The 14,673-nt window shown below is 36.7% G+C and overlaps 1 protein-coding gene across 1 annotated transcript; it reads right to left on the reverse strand.

Moving 5' to 3' along the window:
* Positions 1–114: 114 nt before the first annotated feature.
* On the reverse strand, positions 115–13,728 carry LOC106908665 (uncharacterized). The gene is made up of 17 exons (XM_014974818.2): positions 13,582–13,728; positions 13,386–13,437; positions 13,184–13,210; positions 12,268–12,444; positions 12,034–12,182; positions 11,851–11,940; positions 10,174–10,240; positions 9,569–9,735; positions 8,121–8,220; positions 7,123–7,152; positions 6,858–7,034; positions 5,635–5,789; positions 5,465–5,554; positions 4,126–4,173; positions 3,962–4,043; positions 3,704–3,867; positions 115–620 (listed from the first exon to the last, which is right to left on the reverse strand). The coding sequence occupies exons 2-17, from the start codon at positions 13,435–13,437 to the stop codon at positions 465–467; spliced, it is 1,731 nt and encodes a 576-aa protein (XP_014830304.2). The 5' UTR covers positions 13,582–13,728; the 3' UTR covers positions 115–464.
* Positions 13,729–14,673: the final 945 nt, after the last annotated feature.

Raw genomic sequence — 14,673 nt, forward strand, 5'->3', positions numbered from 1 at the left:
ACCTTTATATTAATCGTTATAATACATCATACTATCTTAGAAAATAAGAGAGAAATCAGCAAAAACCCCGGTTTTAACAGAAACATCAAAAATCACAAAACAGTAATTTTAAAAAAATATATTTTGTTTATTTTATAATATTTATCAATAATAATATTTGTATATCATTTGAAACAACAATATGCAAGGCAGAATCTGTATCACATACTTAAGAAACGTTAAATGAAGGCTACTTTAAAATCTTTACATTAACTTCTACATTTATTGTGCAAACGGCAAAATCATAAATATAAATTATAGACATGCAGACATTACAAAACATATTTAAAATCACGCTCCACCTCTCCGGCTTTAACAGCATCATGACTACTGATGAAATGTTACATTTGGTTTTGCAAGCAGATAATCTTTGAGGAATAGTCGTTTTAATTCACATTTTTAGCTCCGGTTTTGACGAAGGGATCTCAGCAGAAGAGAGTGCAGAGACAGGGCAGCAGCAGGTAAACCCAGACGGGAAGGAGGCCGGCGGCTGCAGCCGTGGTGAAGATCTTTCTGGAATGAAGAGGCTGAGTGGGCCGGAAGATGTTGTGATATCCTGTATTCTCCGGGAACATCGCCATCTGATGGAGTCAAACGTAACGTTAGTTCAGTCAGAGACGAAACTCACACAACCTGACATAATGACAGGAGAGGAAGAGACGAGTACAGGAAGAAAGGTTTAATTCTAATTGATGATTTTAAATCCAAGCAAGGACATTTTCAGGTCCATGTTCTTCCAGAATATAGTAAAGGAACTGGATATTATAGAGGAAAAAACACATTTTTATCATAAAGCAACCAGGAGATTAGAGAAGAGACTGCATCGCCCTGAGTCACATGGTTTTCGTCACATGATGATGATGATAACATCTGTCCTGATAGGAGCTGATTACCACAATTTTAACTAACCCAGGAAGACACAGATTTCACTTTTTGAATGCATTTAGACCCGTGCCATTTAAAGGACTGAATTTTAGTTAGTTTTTTTAAGTTTCTAAATACTGACATGAATATTTAAAGCAGATGCATAAACCCATAGGGTTTAAAACAGGATGTGCTTCTTATGTAATTTGTGACATTTTGATTCTGATCAGTTTTCTGTTTGACTTTTGAGAATGCAGCACGTGCCATCCGTACGCCGCCACCATTCTGTACTGACGCCGTCAGTTTGCAGGTGATAAACGGCCTTTTGTCTGAGCAGTTAGTCATCAAAACACATGACCTCTGCTGCGTGTGCACATTCATTTAGAGTTCGACATACATCAGGCTGGCATGTTTCACGTAGAATTTCCACCTTTTGGTTCCTTAATCTTGCAGAGTTTCTTCAAAGCTCCAATGTGACCATGTATAATCTTCTATTTACATACGGTCACTTGTTTTTATTCACCTCACTTTGCAGCTTTTTCAATAGGATTTATAAATTATTTCCTAGAATGTAATTAAATCAGGTCTACTTGTTCCATGAACACACTAAACATTTACAACTACTCATACAATTCAAGGTAATGCTAGAGTAAACACTGAGATACTGTAAAGAGTAACAGGAAATGTTCTTCTTAAATCTTTGATCATTCACCAGTGGTGTGTATCCATGTGTGTATAATGAAGATACCAAACAAACCGTAGCATTAAAAACTTTACAAGTGCAGCACTGTACTTCAGTCCTGCCTGCACTTTACTGCAAAAAGACAATAATACAACTGACCTAGCCACTTTCTGAACTACTTTAAGCTAAATTTAGGAAGCGCTCACATCTGTTGCACTTGACTCAACTTTCAATCCATGTCAGAAGTTTTGGGATTGCAACAGATGTTGTAATGCCAAAGTTTTTATGTTTTTGAAAGAGTTTAGGTGTTTTATACCACAAAGCCTTGTTGAGGTATTCAAACACCGAGAGTTTCTACATATTCTGTTGCAACCACAAACTTGAATGTCTTTTATGTAGAATTTAACAGAACAACACAAAGAAGAACAAAATCATAAAGTGGAATTGAAAAGATACAATGCTTCAGACAAAATTATAAAACGCCTTTAGGGCAGGTATGTTTTCTTTTTCCAGAAGGATCTGCCAGATAAAAACGTAATAAAATCCAATAATCTTTGTGTTTGTAATGTGGCAAATGTGAAAAACGGCTACCTACCTATGAAATAATGTTTTTTAATTAATTTTTTTCAGTTGCCTCTGAGACTAAATCTTTGCGTAAAGTCTATTATTTCTGCCCATGTGACTTGTTTCTATTATTTGTTTGCTCACCTTTAAACACTGATTTAAATATTGTAATTTTTAAACTGAGCAGTAATTTTTACATCCATGGAAACTCAAATGTAATATTTAAAACTTCAATACATAAAATCAGTTATTTAACAATATGAGGTGTTTAATGTATTTTTAACATTGTATTTTTATACATTTATGCTAGGGCTGCCCAAGTCTAGTTTTCCAGACCATCTGCAGCTTTAGATGCATTCCTTCTCTAACACACCTGGACCATTGAATCATTATAAGCCTCTACAGGCCTGAATGAGGGAAGTCAACCTTTTGTCTGGGTGTGTTTTAGCAGGGATGCCCTCCTGATTTGTACCATCAATGTGGCCCGTTGAGGGGGGCCAATATGCTGAAGTGGCCCTCGGTGAAATTGAGTTTGACACCCCTGGTTTAAAATAAAAAAATGTAAATCTGTATCTTAAAGCTTAAGCTGCGACCAAATCCATTAATTTCTCCTTTATCTTACGGACAGACTGACTGTTGAATGGTGACAGATCAACTGGGAATTGTTGACTTCTTGTGTTTGCAACGAATCCCTCTAAAACTTTCAGTTGCAATAAATTGTCTTCACATGCATAAATTCCTGCGAATAATACCGAAACTAAAACATTAATTCCCTGGAACATGAAACTCCAAAATAAATAATTCAGTTGAAGTAAAGAAAACTTCAGGAAGTCTGGAAATACCCAGCAGGCACTCAGATCACTTGAGACATAAAACTCTGTTGCCACCAGCGCAGAGCTTGATCTACGCTGGATGCTGCTACGCTGACAGATTTGGACCCAGGCCAAGGAAAATCCACTGATCTTGCACTTGTGTACAAATATTTAAAAGGAAGTGGATGAACAGATCAACAACTCCAGGCATCCATGAGGTCACGTTGGATCACCAAAATCCAGAATCTGACCCAGACGTTTATATCCAGCTTGTCAAAATGGACAAAAATAGATCTATTTCTGAAAGAAAAGTCTGTTTTAAGTTAGTTTTGTCTTATTTCAAGTTTACTAAGATATTTGCACTAGAAAATAGACAAAAAATACCTGACAAGATTATTTCTGCAGTAAAATTATTTTCATCGAGCGTAGAAGCCATCTTTGTTGAATGAATAACTGTTTGGTTTTTGACAGAAAAACTGCTCCTGCTTGTTTTAAGTCTTGTAATATTTCTGACTCCTGTTGTTTTGCGATTTATGGTTGTGATGGATGGTGAAAATATTTTCTTCCCACCAGCTTCCAGAGCGTCAAAAGGGATAAAAAAATTGGATCTATTCCTGAATAATGCTTTAAATTATATATTGTTCGCATGTTTTAACTGCTAAAACCTTTGTTAAACCAAAAGACTTAGCCGTATTTTCAGTTTTTGATGCGTTAGATGTTGGGGATGATGAGTGAAACATACCAGGACTTGGTCCACTTTGACTGATTCTTTAAAGATTGTCCAAACCACGGCTTCGTTGCAGGAAGGCGTGGTGAGAGAGCCGCTGTAGCGGAAATATGATTCACGGTTCACGTTGCCAAGCAAGTCGTCGATAGAAATCTCATCTGAGACTTCAACTTCTGACTCTGTTTCAGAGCGAAAGATGCAACAGATGAGCGGATGAACACACATCCTGCATCTATTCTGGTTTTACTATGTAACAAGGTAAACCGCGCTCACCGACATCTTTGATATCTGGCAGGTGATGAGTCAGAGCTTTCCAGGCTTCTGCGTTAGAGGCAGAACTCGATGTGGGCGACGTCTAAACAGAAAAATGAGACAAATAATTCGACTTATAACAGAACGACTGAAACACAGATTAAAAAATAATAATAATGCCTTACTGTTTCTGCTGGAGCCGTGGAGGAGGAGCTTTTAGTAGATGAAGGAGACTGAAAATGGATATAGAGAAAGTTTAACAAATTTCCATGAAGCAGAAAACATAATAAGTCAACTGAACTGGCCTATTAATTTTTATCTTATCCTCAGAAACAAACAATTTCTTCTAACTATTTTAGAGCTTTTATATCTCATAAAGAAATCTAATAAAATATGTTGTTTCCTCTTTCCTGCTCTGTAATCTTCATCAGGCGTGAGCGATACTGGACATCAGATAACAGAGAATGCTATGTACCGTATACAATAGGGGTAAGATGAGCTGTTCTTACTCTGCACACATCTTTGTCTAAAATATCACATGATTTACGTTTACAGTTGACAGTCATGCCATTTTGTCTCAGTTTACAGGCATTCCTCAGAGGAGACACCCACTGAGTTATGGAGGTCAGTCTGACATGGTTTGAAAACATTTTTTAAAAACAGGTTGCATGTTTTTAGCTACATTGGAAACTTTAAGTTTGCTTGAGTCATTCCTGACTGCAGGTATGTTCGCCCCCAAACGGGTTTTGGTGAGTTTGGATGGATAATAAGAGCTGGATCTCTGGTTATATGGGATCAAAACGTACACTGTAAAACATTAGAAGGTAGTTTAACGTGAAAATGAAAGTCCACCTGCTGCCTTGAAAATGAAATTTAAGTCAACAAGAAAATTATTTTGCTTTTAACTCAGAAATTAAAGTTGATGAAGTTAATTTAACAAGACACAAGTTGTCTAAACATTATCATTAATCTTAAATTGTGAGTTTTAACTTAATGCTGCAATTTAAACCAAATAATTATTTCACAAAATGCAAGAAAAACAAACTGTCCCAGTTAAAGAGCCACATTTCTCTGTTATTTTACTCACAATATGAAGTTAAAATAACTTATTTTACTGTAGAATAATTTAAATTCTTGTTTCAAATCACATGAACCAAATTTCTGATCTGATGATGAATTTTATGAAACATCTGAATGAATTCAGCTCAGAAACATTTAGTGTGAACAGATCAACGTAACACACTTCCATCTCAGGAGACAGAAACACGCCGCTAAGCATTCTGGGAAATAGTTCCCACTTCTGTCTGTTTCTTCTTTCAGTTTTTTAAGTGTGAACCTAAAAACTCTGTTTATTCAACTCTTAATAAAAAGTTAATACAACTTACTGCTGTAAGTTTATCTTTCACAAACTCACATTTAGGTTCACAATCTAAAACTCACTAAATTTATTTGACTTAAAGAGTAAAAGATGGTAGACATAACTAAATGTTGCTTAAATGTTTTACAGTGCATGTCAGTCTTTACCTCAATTAAAAACCCCAGCACTGCCAGGCCATCAGGAGTCTTTAGTGCCTCATCCAATGTTAAATCCTTCCTCTTGCTCACGATGTGCATCTGCACAAAACAAACCATTTATTGGATAAAACAGTCATAAAACAAACTCTTGTCTGAGTAACATGCTGGTGAATTGCTACCTCCATTGGGTATCGTTTCTGGTCCACGGTGTGCTCTGAGCCCACAGAGTCGGCTGAGTCGGTTCCCCAGTGGAAGTGGAACTGAAGAGTTGAGTAGACGTGACTCAGTCCACCTCCTGACACCTCCACCAATCCGTCCTCCAACACGCACTGCACTGGAAGATTAAAAGCAAATGTTGTGGTAACTCAACGGTTTGATCCAAAATGAAGGAAAACCTCAGATTTTTTTAAGATCATTTCTTTCAAAAGGGTCTAAAAACACAACGTCTTACCTGCAGTAGGTAACTCTATTGATATGCTGATTTACACTGCAAAAACACAAAATCCTACCAAGTATTTTTGCTTTCAAATACAAATATATTAGTAAACTTGAATAAGACAAAACTAACTTACAAGTATCTTTTTTAGCAAGCTATAAGAGCTTGTTTTTAAATAATTCCTTAATGTTGTAATGAAAAAGTTCAAGATCTACTGGCACCGTTACCTAGCAACGCCTGCCAAGCCCAGCCGGTCACCTAGCAACCAAGTTCAAGTTGCACAGGCAGATTATTTCACTTGTAAAAAGACAGTTTTACAATAAGTGCAATAATCTGCCTGTGGAACTAGAACTTTAGTTTAGTCTTATTTCAAGTGTACTAAGATATTTGTAGAAACTAGACAAAAACACTTGGTAAGATTTTATGTTTTTGCAGTGTAGCATAAATCTGAACCAGTCGTACTTGAAGGCTAAAACATTCAGCAGAGAGCGGCCTGGAGCAAAGCTGATGTTTACCGACTCAAAAATGTCATAGCAGTTAATGCAAATGCTATTTTAGGAACCTTAAAACTGCTGTCATGTTTCAAAGTCAAGTAAAGCTTTTCTGGTCACAATAACTGAAAATTATTGTAAAAAATAATTTTACAGTTCGACTTATTTTTTTTCCCTACAACACTGTGACTGCCCTTCAGATTTGTCATGTGAATGTATTTTAGCATCTACATTTGTTGTCTTTCCCAAAGGTCTCCAGTCCTCATCCTCAAAATCCATAGTCCTGCAGGTCTGAGAGGCAAACCTGAATCACCTGAGTGGCTTGTTACCTGGCCTTCTGCCAAACTTGAAAGCATGCTGAAGAGGAGATTCAACCATCTGATGCAAATGTTTTGCAGCAGGGATGCATCTAAAACTTGCAGGGCAGTACAACTCGAGGACAGTAACTACGTTTAAAAAACAAAACAATCCAAACCTGTGTGGCCTGTATTGGTGATAGACTTTATGGCATGTTTGTTGTCAAAATTAGTAAAGTTGAAAGAATTGAGAGCTCCATTCTCCACAACGGTATCAGTGCTGATGTCGATGGGTGACTGGCTTTCATCGCCACAGTGGGAACCAGACAGCTCAGACCAATGAGACGGCGTGTAATCTGGAGTTAGAAAGCATTTAAAACAATCGGAATGTCAGTAAACTCAGGATTATAATATTAAACTATATTTCACATAGTTGATACATACCACAGTGGTCCTCATAGCACCACAGATGAACTAAAGATGGAAAAAAAACAGACATATTTAATCAGAACAATAATAACAATCAAATTTCAGATTTTTCAGCTCAATTTAGAAGAAAAAATGAGCTTGTAATAAAGATTAAGACTACTTGGTGAGCTACATGCAGACAGAAGTTTTTCTGAGGATGTAAGACTTTGGAAGCAATCCTGTTAAATATTTAACCACTACTTTAGGTAAAATTGGTACAATGTAGAGAAATCAGACGTCTTCTGTCACAACCTTGCTTTTAAAAACAGACATCCTTGATTTAAATTTAATTTGAAAGAACTATTAATTTCCATCTTCTTCCTTGCACCAGTTGTGTTGTTGACGTATTTTGTTGTGTTGTGATCTAAACTGCCTGCTAATTTGCTAGCACCATATAGCTAAGTGCTGTAGGAGGTTTTGCTATGGAGGCTAATTCCTCAAAAATTAACTAAAACTATAATATGTGTCTTCTTCATAAATGTTTGCCAAATGTTTTTACAAGCAAATTATCACAAGTTGTTAACCACTGCTTTTCTAACTTAAAGGCCCAGCTAGCTAGGCTGGATGACAAGCAAGTTGCCATTCGTCTTTTTATTTCATTTTTACCTTAACACAGCTAAAGTTTCTATGTTTTTTTTAGCCCTAATAAAGAACTGCAGCCCTCTAAGCATCTTTCTTCCTGCAGAAATGTCCTCCTTCATTATTTTTCAGTTTAGGTCTTTTATCCTCACTATTAGCGACACAAATTAGCATCGCTAATTTTTCAGCAATGTTGCTGTGACTGAGGCCTCTGATTTCACCTTCCAGCACATTTTACCCTCATCCATCTGTTTGAATTAATCACACTGAATGTATTCCTTTCACTTAGTGTTGTTTTGTATAATACTGCTGTGTAATGTTGACACTGAAACTGTCCTGATCCTGAACCACATGCTAACTGCCCTTGAAAAGCTAAAACAAACCGTTTGACTTACGTGGAGGAGTTGCGGGGGAGGCGGTGATATTTCGTCCATTAAGAGGTTGTATAGGTCGGTAGTTTGGTGCGATGCCATTATCAGTGGAAAAACGCAGAAGCTGCGAACACAATATCTTACTTTATCACAAATTCAACTGTAATTTAATGGAAAAAAAAAAGAAAAATCAACATCTGTATATGTCTATATATACAGTATTAAGCATTTCAGCGCTGAAAATCTGCTGAATATAACAGCTCTGAGATACTTCGAGGTTCTCAGGACAGGTTTTGCATTTATTTGGTGTTAATTTATGATCATTTAGAAGTATTGCAATAAACCGTTGGTTTTAAATGGAGCCAATCCAAACTCAATATATAGTACACAGGTCAAATAAAGTTTCTATTTTCACACAATTCAGAAACAAGGCAATTCAAAGGGCTTTACAAGATAAAAACAACCAACTGCAATTTATATCTGAAATAAACAGCTGAATTTCTCTAACAACAGGCTGCGGAAAATGTGCTTTTACCTCCCCTATTTTGTACCCAATAGTGGGTGGTGGCAAAATAAACATAGGTGCTCATCCTACATTGCTTCTCACTGTACATAAGGGCTTTTTTTGCAACTTACTGACCCATTCCACGTATGTATACCTATGTGGCATGTTTGCTTAATGCCATATTTATGTAAATAACAGGATTAGATTAGAAGTAAGAACACCCTGATAAACTAGTAATTTTAAAAAGATTGGGTAAAAGTAGTTACCCAATACTTCTTGAGTTTTCTGTCCACTGCAGACGTAGTCAAATAAAATTATAGATTTTTTTTTCTCAGTCGTGAAGTGCGGAGATTTCTATGTAAAATCTTTAAAGATGCTACGCCTAACTCTAACTACAGGGAGTTTTGTGCTCTCTCTTAGTGCTTTAACTTGTTTTTCCTCTTCCCAGTTTGATATATTCAGCAAGCCCCTGCTGCACAATGAGAAGTGAAAACCACAGACTAAAGTATGAGCACCTGATAAATCAAAGTGTTATCACCTGACAGTTGGATCAGATAAAGAACTTTATCAACCTACTAACACGCAGATACGTCCGTGTTTGTTTGGAGTCACGTGTGGCGTGATCAACATGTTTGCTTGTTGATACAGTCAACAGAAGAAAAGAAGAGACTGAACCTGATTGTGAAACAGAAATTTCAAAGCAGACGCCGGCAGGTACCAGTATGTCTGCCAGTGCCTTCCTGTATGTCACTGTATCTCATGACACTTGAATGCATCAGTGGATGCTTATATAACAGATATTACAACCACGGGTCACATAATGGTTCAGCTGTTTGGAATGACTAAACCCTGAATGAAATGATTCATATATGCAAAATGACTGCAGGTTCATATAAAATAAACCCTTTTGCCCTCTTTGTTGGCTCAACATAACCTTAACCTCACTTGTTCTGGAAAGTAGACTTACCAAATCTTTGTGAACTTTTATCGGCTCTTGAAAGATCGTCCACACGACAGCTTCGTTGCAGTAGGGTGTAGTCAGAGAGCCCATGTATCGATAAAACTTTGTGCGATCCACGTTACCAATCAGATCATCGATAGTGATGTTGTCTACTTTCACACTCAAGCCCTCCTCTTTGAAATATATGAAACAAATCAGGAGAAAGTTCAACATCTAATTTTGATCATATTTAAGAATAATATACAGTATAAAGTACAACAAGAATGCCAACTTAATTAAAAGCAACAGCAAATAGATTTTAAACCCATCTGAGCTCAAAGTGGAACAATTTTTGAAACTGTGATATTGTGCAATTTGCTGCATCATGGTTTGAAGAAAGTGATGACTCTAAACACTGAAACCATGCATGGTATTTGTCATTGTTTCTCCCTGTGATAATTGCTGCTAGTTTTACTTGTGTTGTGTCTATCACGCTTCCTGTAGATGAAAATACAGTAAGCTTGGCGTTTATCCTGAACCGTAGTGACAACACGGTCCACTTCAGACTCTCCCAGGTTGGTAACAGTATTTAAATAGAAAACAGAGGAATTTAAGTGAAATGAAAAACTTACCTGGGATGTCTTTCAGGTAGGATGTAAACGTTTCCCACGGCGCAGATATGTTTCCATCTTCTGTTACCTTTAGGAATAAATCATTCAGTGTCAACTGTATACAATAAATACTATTTTTACATCCTATGTCAGACAGCATTGTTTTCACATTAGCTGTTTGACTGAAATTCACATTTAGACATGGGATAGCTCGATCTATTAGATCGGAGAAGACCCCTGTGAAACATTGGTAAGCCCCACCGCAGTTCTTGTGATAATGTATATTTTATAAAAGAATTCAGAGAAACTAAAAAAATGAGGGGCTTAAATATTGATCTTATATCTATAAGCCCAGATTACCAGTACTGTTTTTTTTTTTACATGATGAACTTGAAGGGAACGCAGCTCATTCTGACTGTGGGGAAAACTTTGGAAATATCTAGAAAGTGTGCTTAAGAGTGAATCAACCAGGCTACACAGAACGTGATTTCGTTTGATTTGACCTAAGTTTGACTGAAATATATGATGCACAGGTTTCAAACTAGCATGAAACAAACTTCTTAGAAAACTGGAGACAATTTGTGCCTCTGCTAAGGCATAGACCACCAGTGGATAGGAAAGTTTGCTACGTCAGAACTTGGGCTGCATTCACACTGTAGCCTGAAGTGACCCTATTCTGATTTTTTTTTTTCGTAACGCAACCTGTATCTGATCTTTTCATGGCAGTCTCAAAAACACAGGTCGGATTTATTAAGAATGCGGCCCAGACCACTTTCATATTGGACCTGTATCTGACTCAAATGTCACAAACCCCCAGGTCGCATCCAACCGATCTGAAAGTCACTGATACTCGACAAACGTCACTATTCTACGATCTGATACACGCAAGCGGGAAGAAAAACAACAACCATGGCGGACGACGATGAGGATTAACTTGTTAATGTGCTGCTCCGGTTGGACAACTACTTCGAAATCGCAAGTTACGCTCCACCGTTAGCATCCATGTTTACTTCCACAAACACAGTGAGCTCTTCTTCCTCATGGCGGTTGGCAGAACACTGAGCACGCGCTCAGTGTGTGACCTCACTGCGCCCTCTACTGTGCATGCGGGACACTTTCAGGTCATTTTCCGTTCACGCTGGAGATCACATAAAGGTCGCTTATATTTGGAAATGTGAACGACCGATGCAACAAAAAAAAAAAAAAATCAGATTTGACAAAAAATCGGAAGTGGGTCACTAAAGTCTGCAGTGTGAACATAGCCTTATTTGGCAAATGTGTTTCCATCTCTGCTCTAATGCTTTCAGAAAAAAATTTAAAAATAAAAAAAACAATGGAACTAGCAGCTAAAGCCCTCCAAGTGGAATAACCTGGACATCCAACAGAGCTCTGAGCTCAACCCAACAGATCTTTGAGAGGAATTAAAGCTCCAACATCACTTTCTGACTTTACACCTGCACACTTTGGAAGAATGGTAACAAATTCTTCCAAACTATTACACCTTGTGAAAAAAACCTTTCCAGAAAAAGGGGAACTGCTACAACAGCAAAATATAAGTCATGTCATAGTTAACCTTCAGACTGGGATGCAGCTCAAGCTCCTGTGTGGTACAGAGGCAGAAACCCTGTTCAGCATGTTTCTCAAGTCAGATAATGGAAATTTGTCAGAGGAATAAACTGGAGAAAGTTTATAACTCACGTCAATAAAAAACCCAAGAACAGCAAGTCCGTTGTTATGATTAAGAGTCTCAATTGGGAGGATTCCTTTTTTTGCAGTGACTATGTGCATCTACAGAAAAAAAGACAAAAACGCTTTGGTAAGCAAAGGATGCTCAACCAGACGAATCATTAGAAAACTAGAGGGGATGTTTAAAAACTTTACCTCCATTGGGTAACGATGGCCGTCTAGAGCATGCTCTGAACCTGAATTGTTTGCTACATCCCAGTGGAAATGAAACTGCAGTACAGAATATTCACCATCAAGTCCACCTCCACTCACTTCAACCATATCCGCTTCAATGTCACATTGCACTGAGGACAAGATCGAGAAAAATGAAAGTGGTTAAAATCAAGTTAAGCATGTTTTGAATACTGCTAAAAATGTCCAGCTCTGTACCTGAATGTCCATTATTTGTGATATTCTTGATGGCGGATTGAGAGGAGAAATTAACAAACGTGAAATTACCCAAATTTGGGTCAATGGTAACGACGCTGGTGACGATATCAATTGGAGATTGTTTTGTTCCTCCACAGTGAGATCCCTCTAAGGCTTCCCAATGCTGTGGAGTGTGACCTATAAAAGATCCAGAAAGATCCTGTGAGAGCATCCTGGAAACCAGCATGTATCACAGACAGAATTATATCCAAGTCAGAGTACTTCAACATAAGTTAAATGGAAATGTTGGTATTTTAAAGATAAAAATGACAATAATTCATATAAATAACAAAAAAATAACAAAATCAGACAAAAGAAAATTTCTTCAAATCACTAAGTTTTTTATTATATCAATAAAAAACTTATGAAACTTTAATAAAAACTGCAGGTGTGTGTCTGTGCCTGAAGTTTTGGTTAAAACATGTTTGTTTCTCATTCAGTGGGTAGAAAATCCAGAAATTTTAAAAAGTAATTTTTTTCAAAAAAGTTCCAACTCTGAATATTAGTTAGCTAAAATACTTGATTTTTCTATTTTTCTTGACAGTTTTTTTTATTTGTATTTATTTGTTTCATTATTTTCTAATATTCCTTGTTTTAATCAACTTAATGTCAAACAAAAATACTCCAACAATTAAATACAAACAACAAACATGTTTTCTGTAGGTATTATGTTGACTAAAATACGTTTTGGTTAAAACATGTTTGTTTTCCATTCGGAGGGTAGAAAATCCTGAAATTTGAGTCAAATAAGAGTAGAGATATTTCATAGTAAAATTACTCAAATAAAAGTAAAAAGTACAGAGGGTTTTTTCAAAGAAGTTACTAGTTACTGTCCAACTCTGACCATAAAATATATCAGAAATAATAGTTTACTTACCACAACCAGAGTAGCACCACAGATTGGCTAAAGCAGAGGAAGAGAAGCATGAATGATGGAGTTTGTGTATTTAAATGTTAAATGAAATGGATCTGACTTTGAAACTGAAATCTGTTTCAATTAAAGAACTTTATATTTTGCCAATTCATGCTACATTTACCCATAGCTCCAGAAGGAGGTGGAAACATGCAAAAATACTCACATTTCACCAGAGCCACCAAGGTCAGACCTAGCACCAACCTTAGGAGACACATCTTCAAATGAAGAAGAAATGTTTTCATTAATAATTATGCAGCCAGTGGTTTAAAGCAACTCCATCGGTTCCACCCAAAATAAGCCAAACACCTTAAAGTCCTGTAGGTTTTTCTGCATTTTTAGACTGTGAGATATTTACTAACCTTACAAATCAGTTAGTCTTCTCAAATGTTGTATGAAATGAATGATTCAGCTCAAATATGAGCATCTATCCAACAAAGAGTTTATGAACAAGAAAACAGAAACGTTACACCAGGATGAGTTGAGATGAATATATAGGCTCTCTCTGGGAGGGGCCCCCTGCTGTGTATACAACGCTGAGCCATGATGGAAACACAAACAGCTGTTTTCTAAATAGGCCTGATTACAAAAAAACAATCGACCTCATTTGCATTTTGTGTCAAAACAAAATAGCGTGTTCTGAAGGAATCTGAAGCTCTGATTTTCTTTACTTCTTCGCTGATCTGCATCCAAAATTAAAAATTAACAATTATGTATTCGTCTTTTTACATAAACCAGAACTTAACTGATGTATAATTTATTTGTCTTTCATCTGACAAGAAGTTATTTAACTCCAAATGATTCTCATTCTTAAACAGCTGCATAAAAACACAATCCGCAGTCGTGAAAAAGATGTTTATTGAAATTATCAAAAGAAATTGTTTAAAATACTAAAACTGGTTTAAGAACTTTTCATTGTTAATAAAAACTGTAGGGAAAGTAGGAAACCATTGCATTCAAATAAGAAATGTAGTTAGAAAATAATCTATAATGATCGTGATCAGCAAACATTTAAACGTTTCGTGAAATCAAGTAGAAGAAAAACGACAGCAGAATTAAGAGTTTTGTTTAGTAGTGAAAGTATTTCTACATGCACAAATCAGAGACAATAACCAGAGAAAGAGGCTTCAGTTTGCAAGAAAGCATAAAGATGAGATGGAAGAAGGAGATGTAATGATGAGTTCAGATTCACCCCGATGGGTCCATTAACCCCTTCATGCACAGCCGTCACTGCAGTGGACAGACACCTGAAAGCCATTTCCTTCTGTTTCTTGTGGATTTTTATGTTTTAAATGCACACAGACCACAAGTGGACACTAGTGCATCTAACAATAACCAACTACTGGCCATCTGCTGCAAGTGCAAGAAGATTTCTGCTAAATCCAACATGGCGGACAGATGAAAACTGCAGACCAACCCAGTCTGTCCTTCTGCTGTGAAGGACTCTGGCAGGT

This window comes from Poecilia mexicana, unplaced genomic scaffold (assembly GCF_051168715.1).
Source record: "Poecilia mexicana isolate PSO_F unplaced genomic scaffold, ASM5116871v1 scaffold_19, whole genome shotgun sequence".
In the NCBI taxonomy this organism is placed as follows: domain Eukaryota; kingdom Metazoa; phylum Chordata; class Actinopteri; order Cyprinodontiformes; family Poeciliidae; genus Poecilia; species Poecilia mexicana.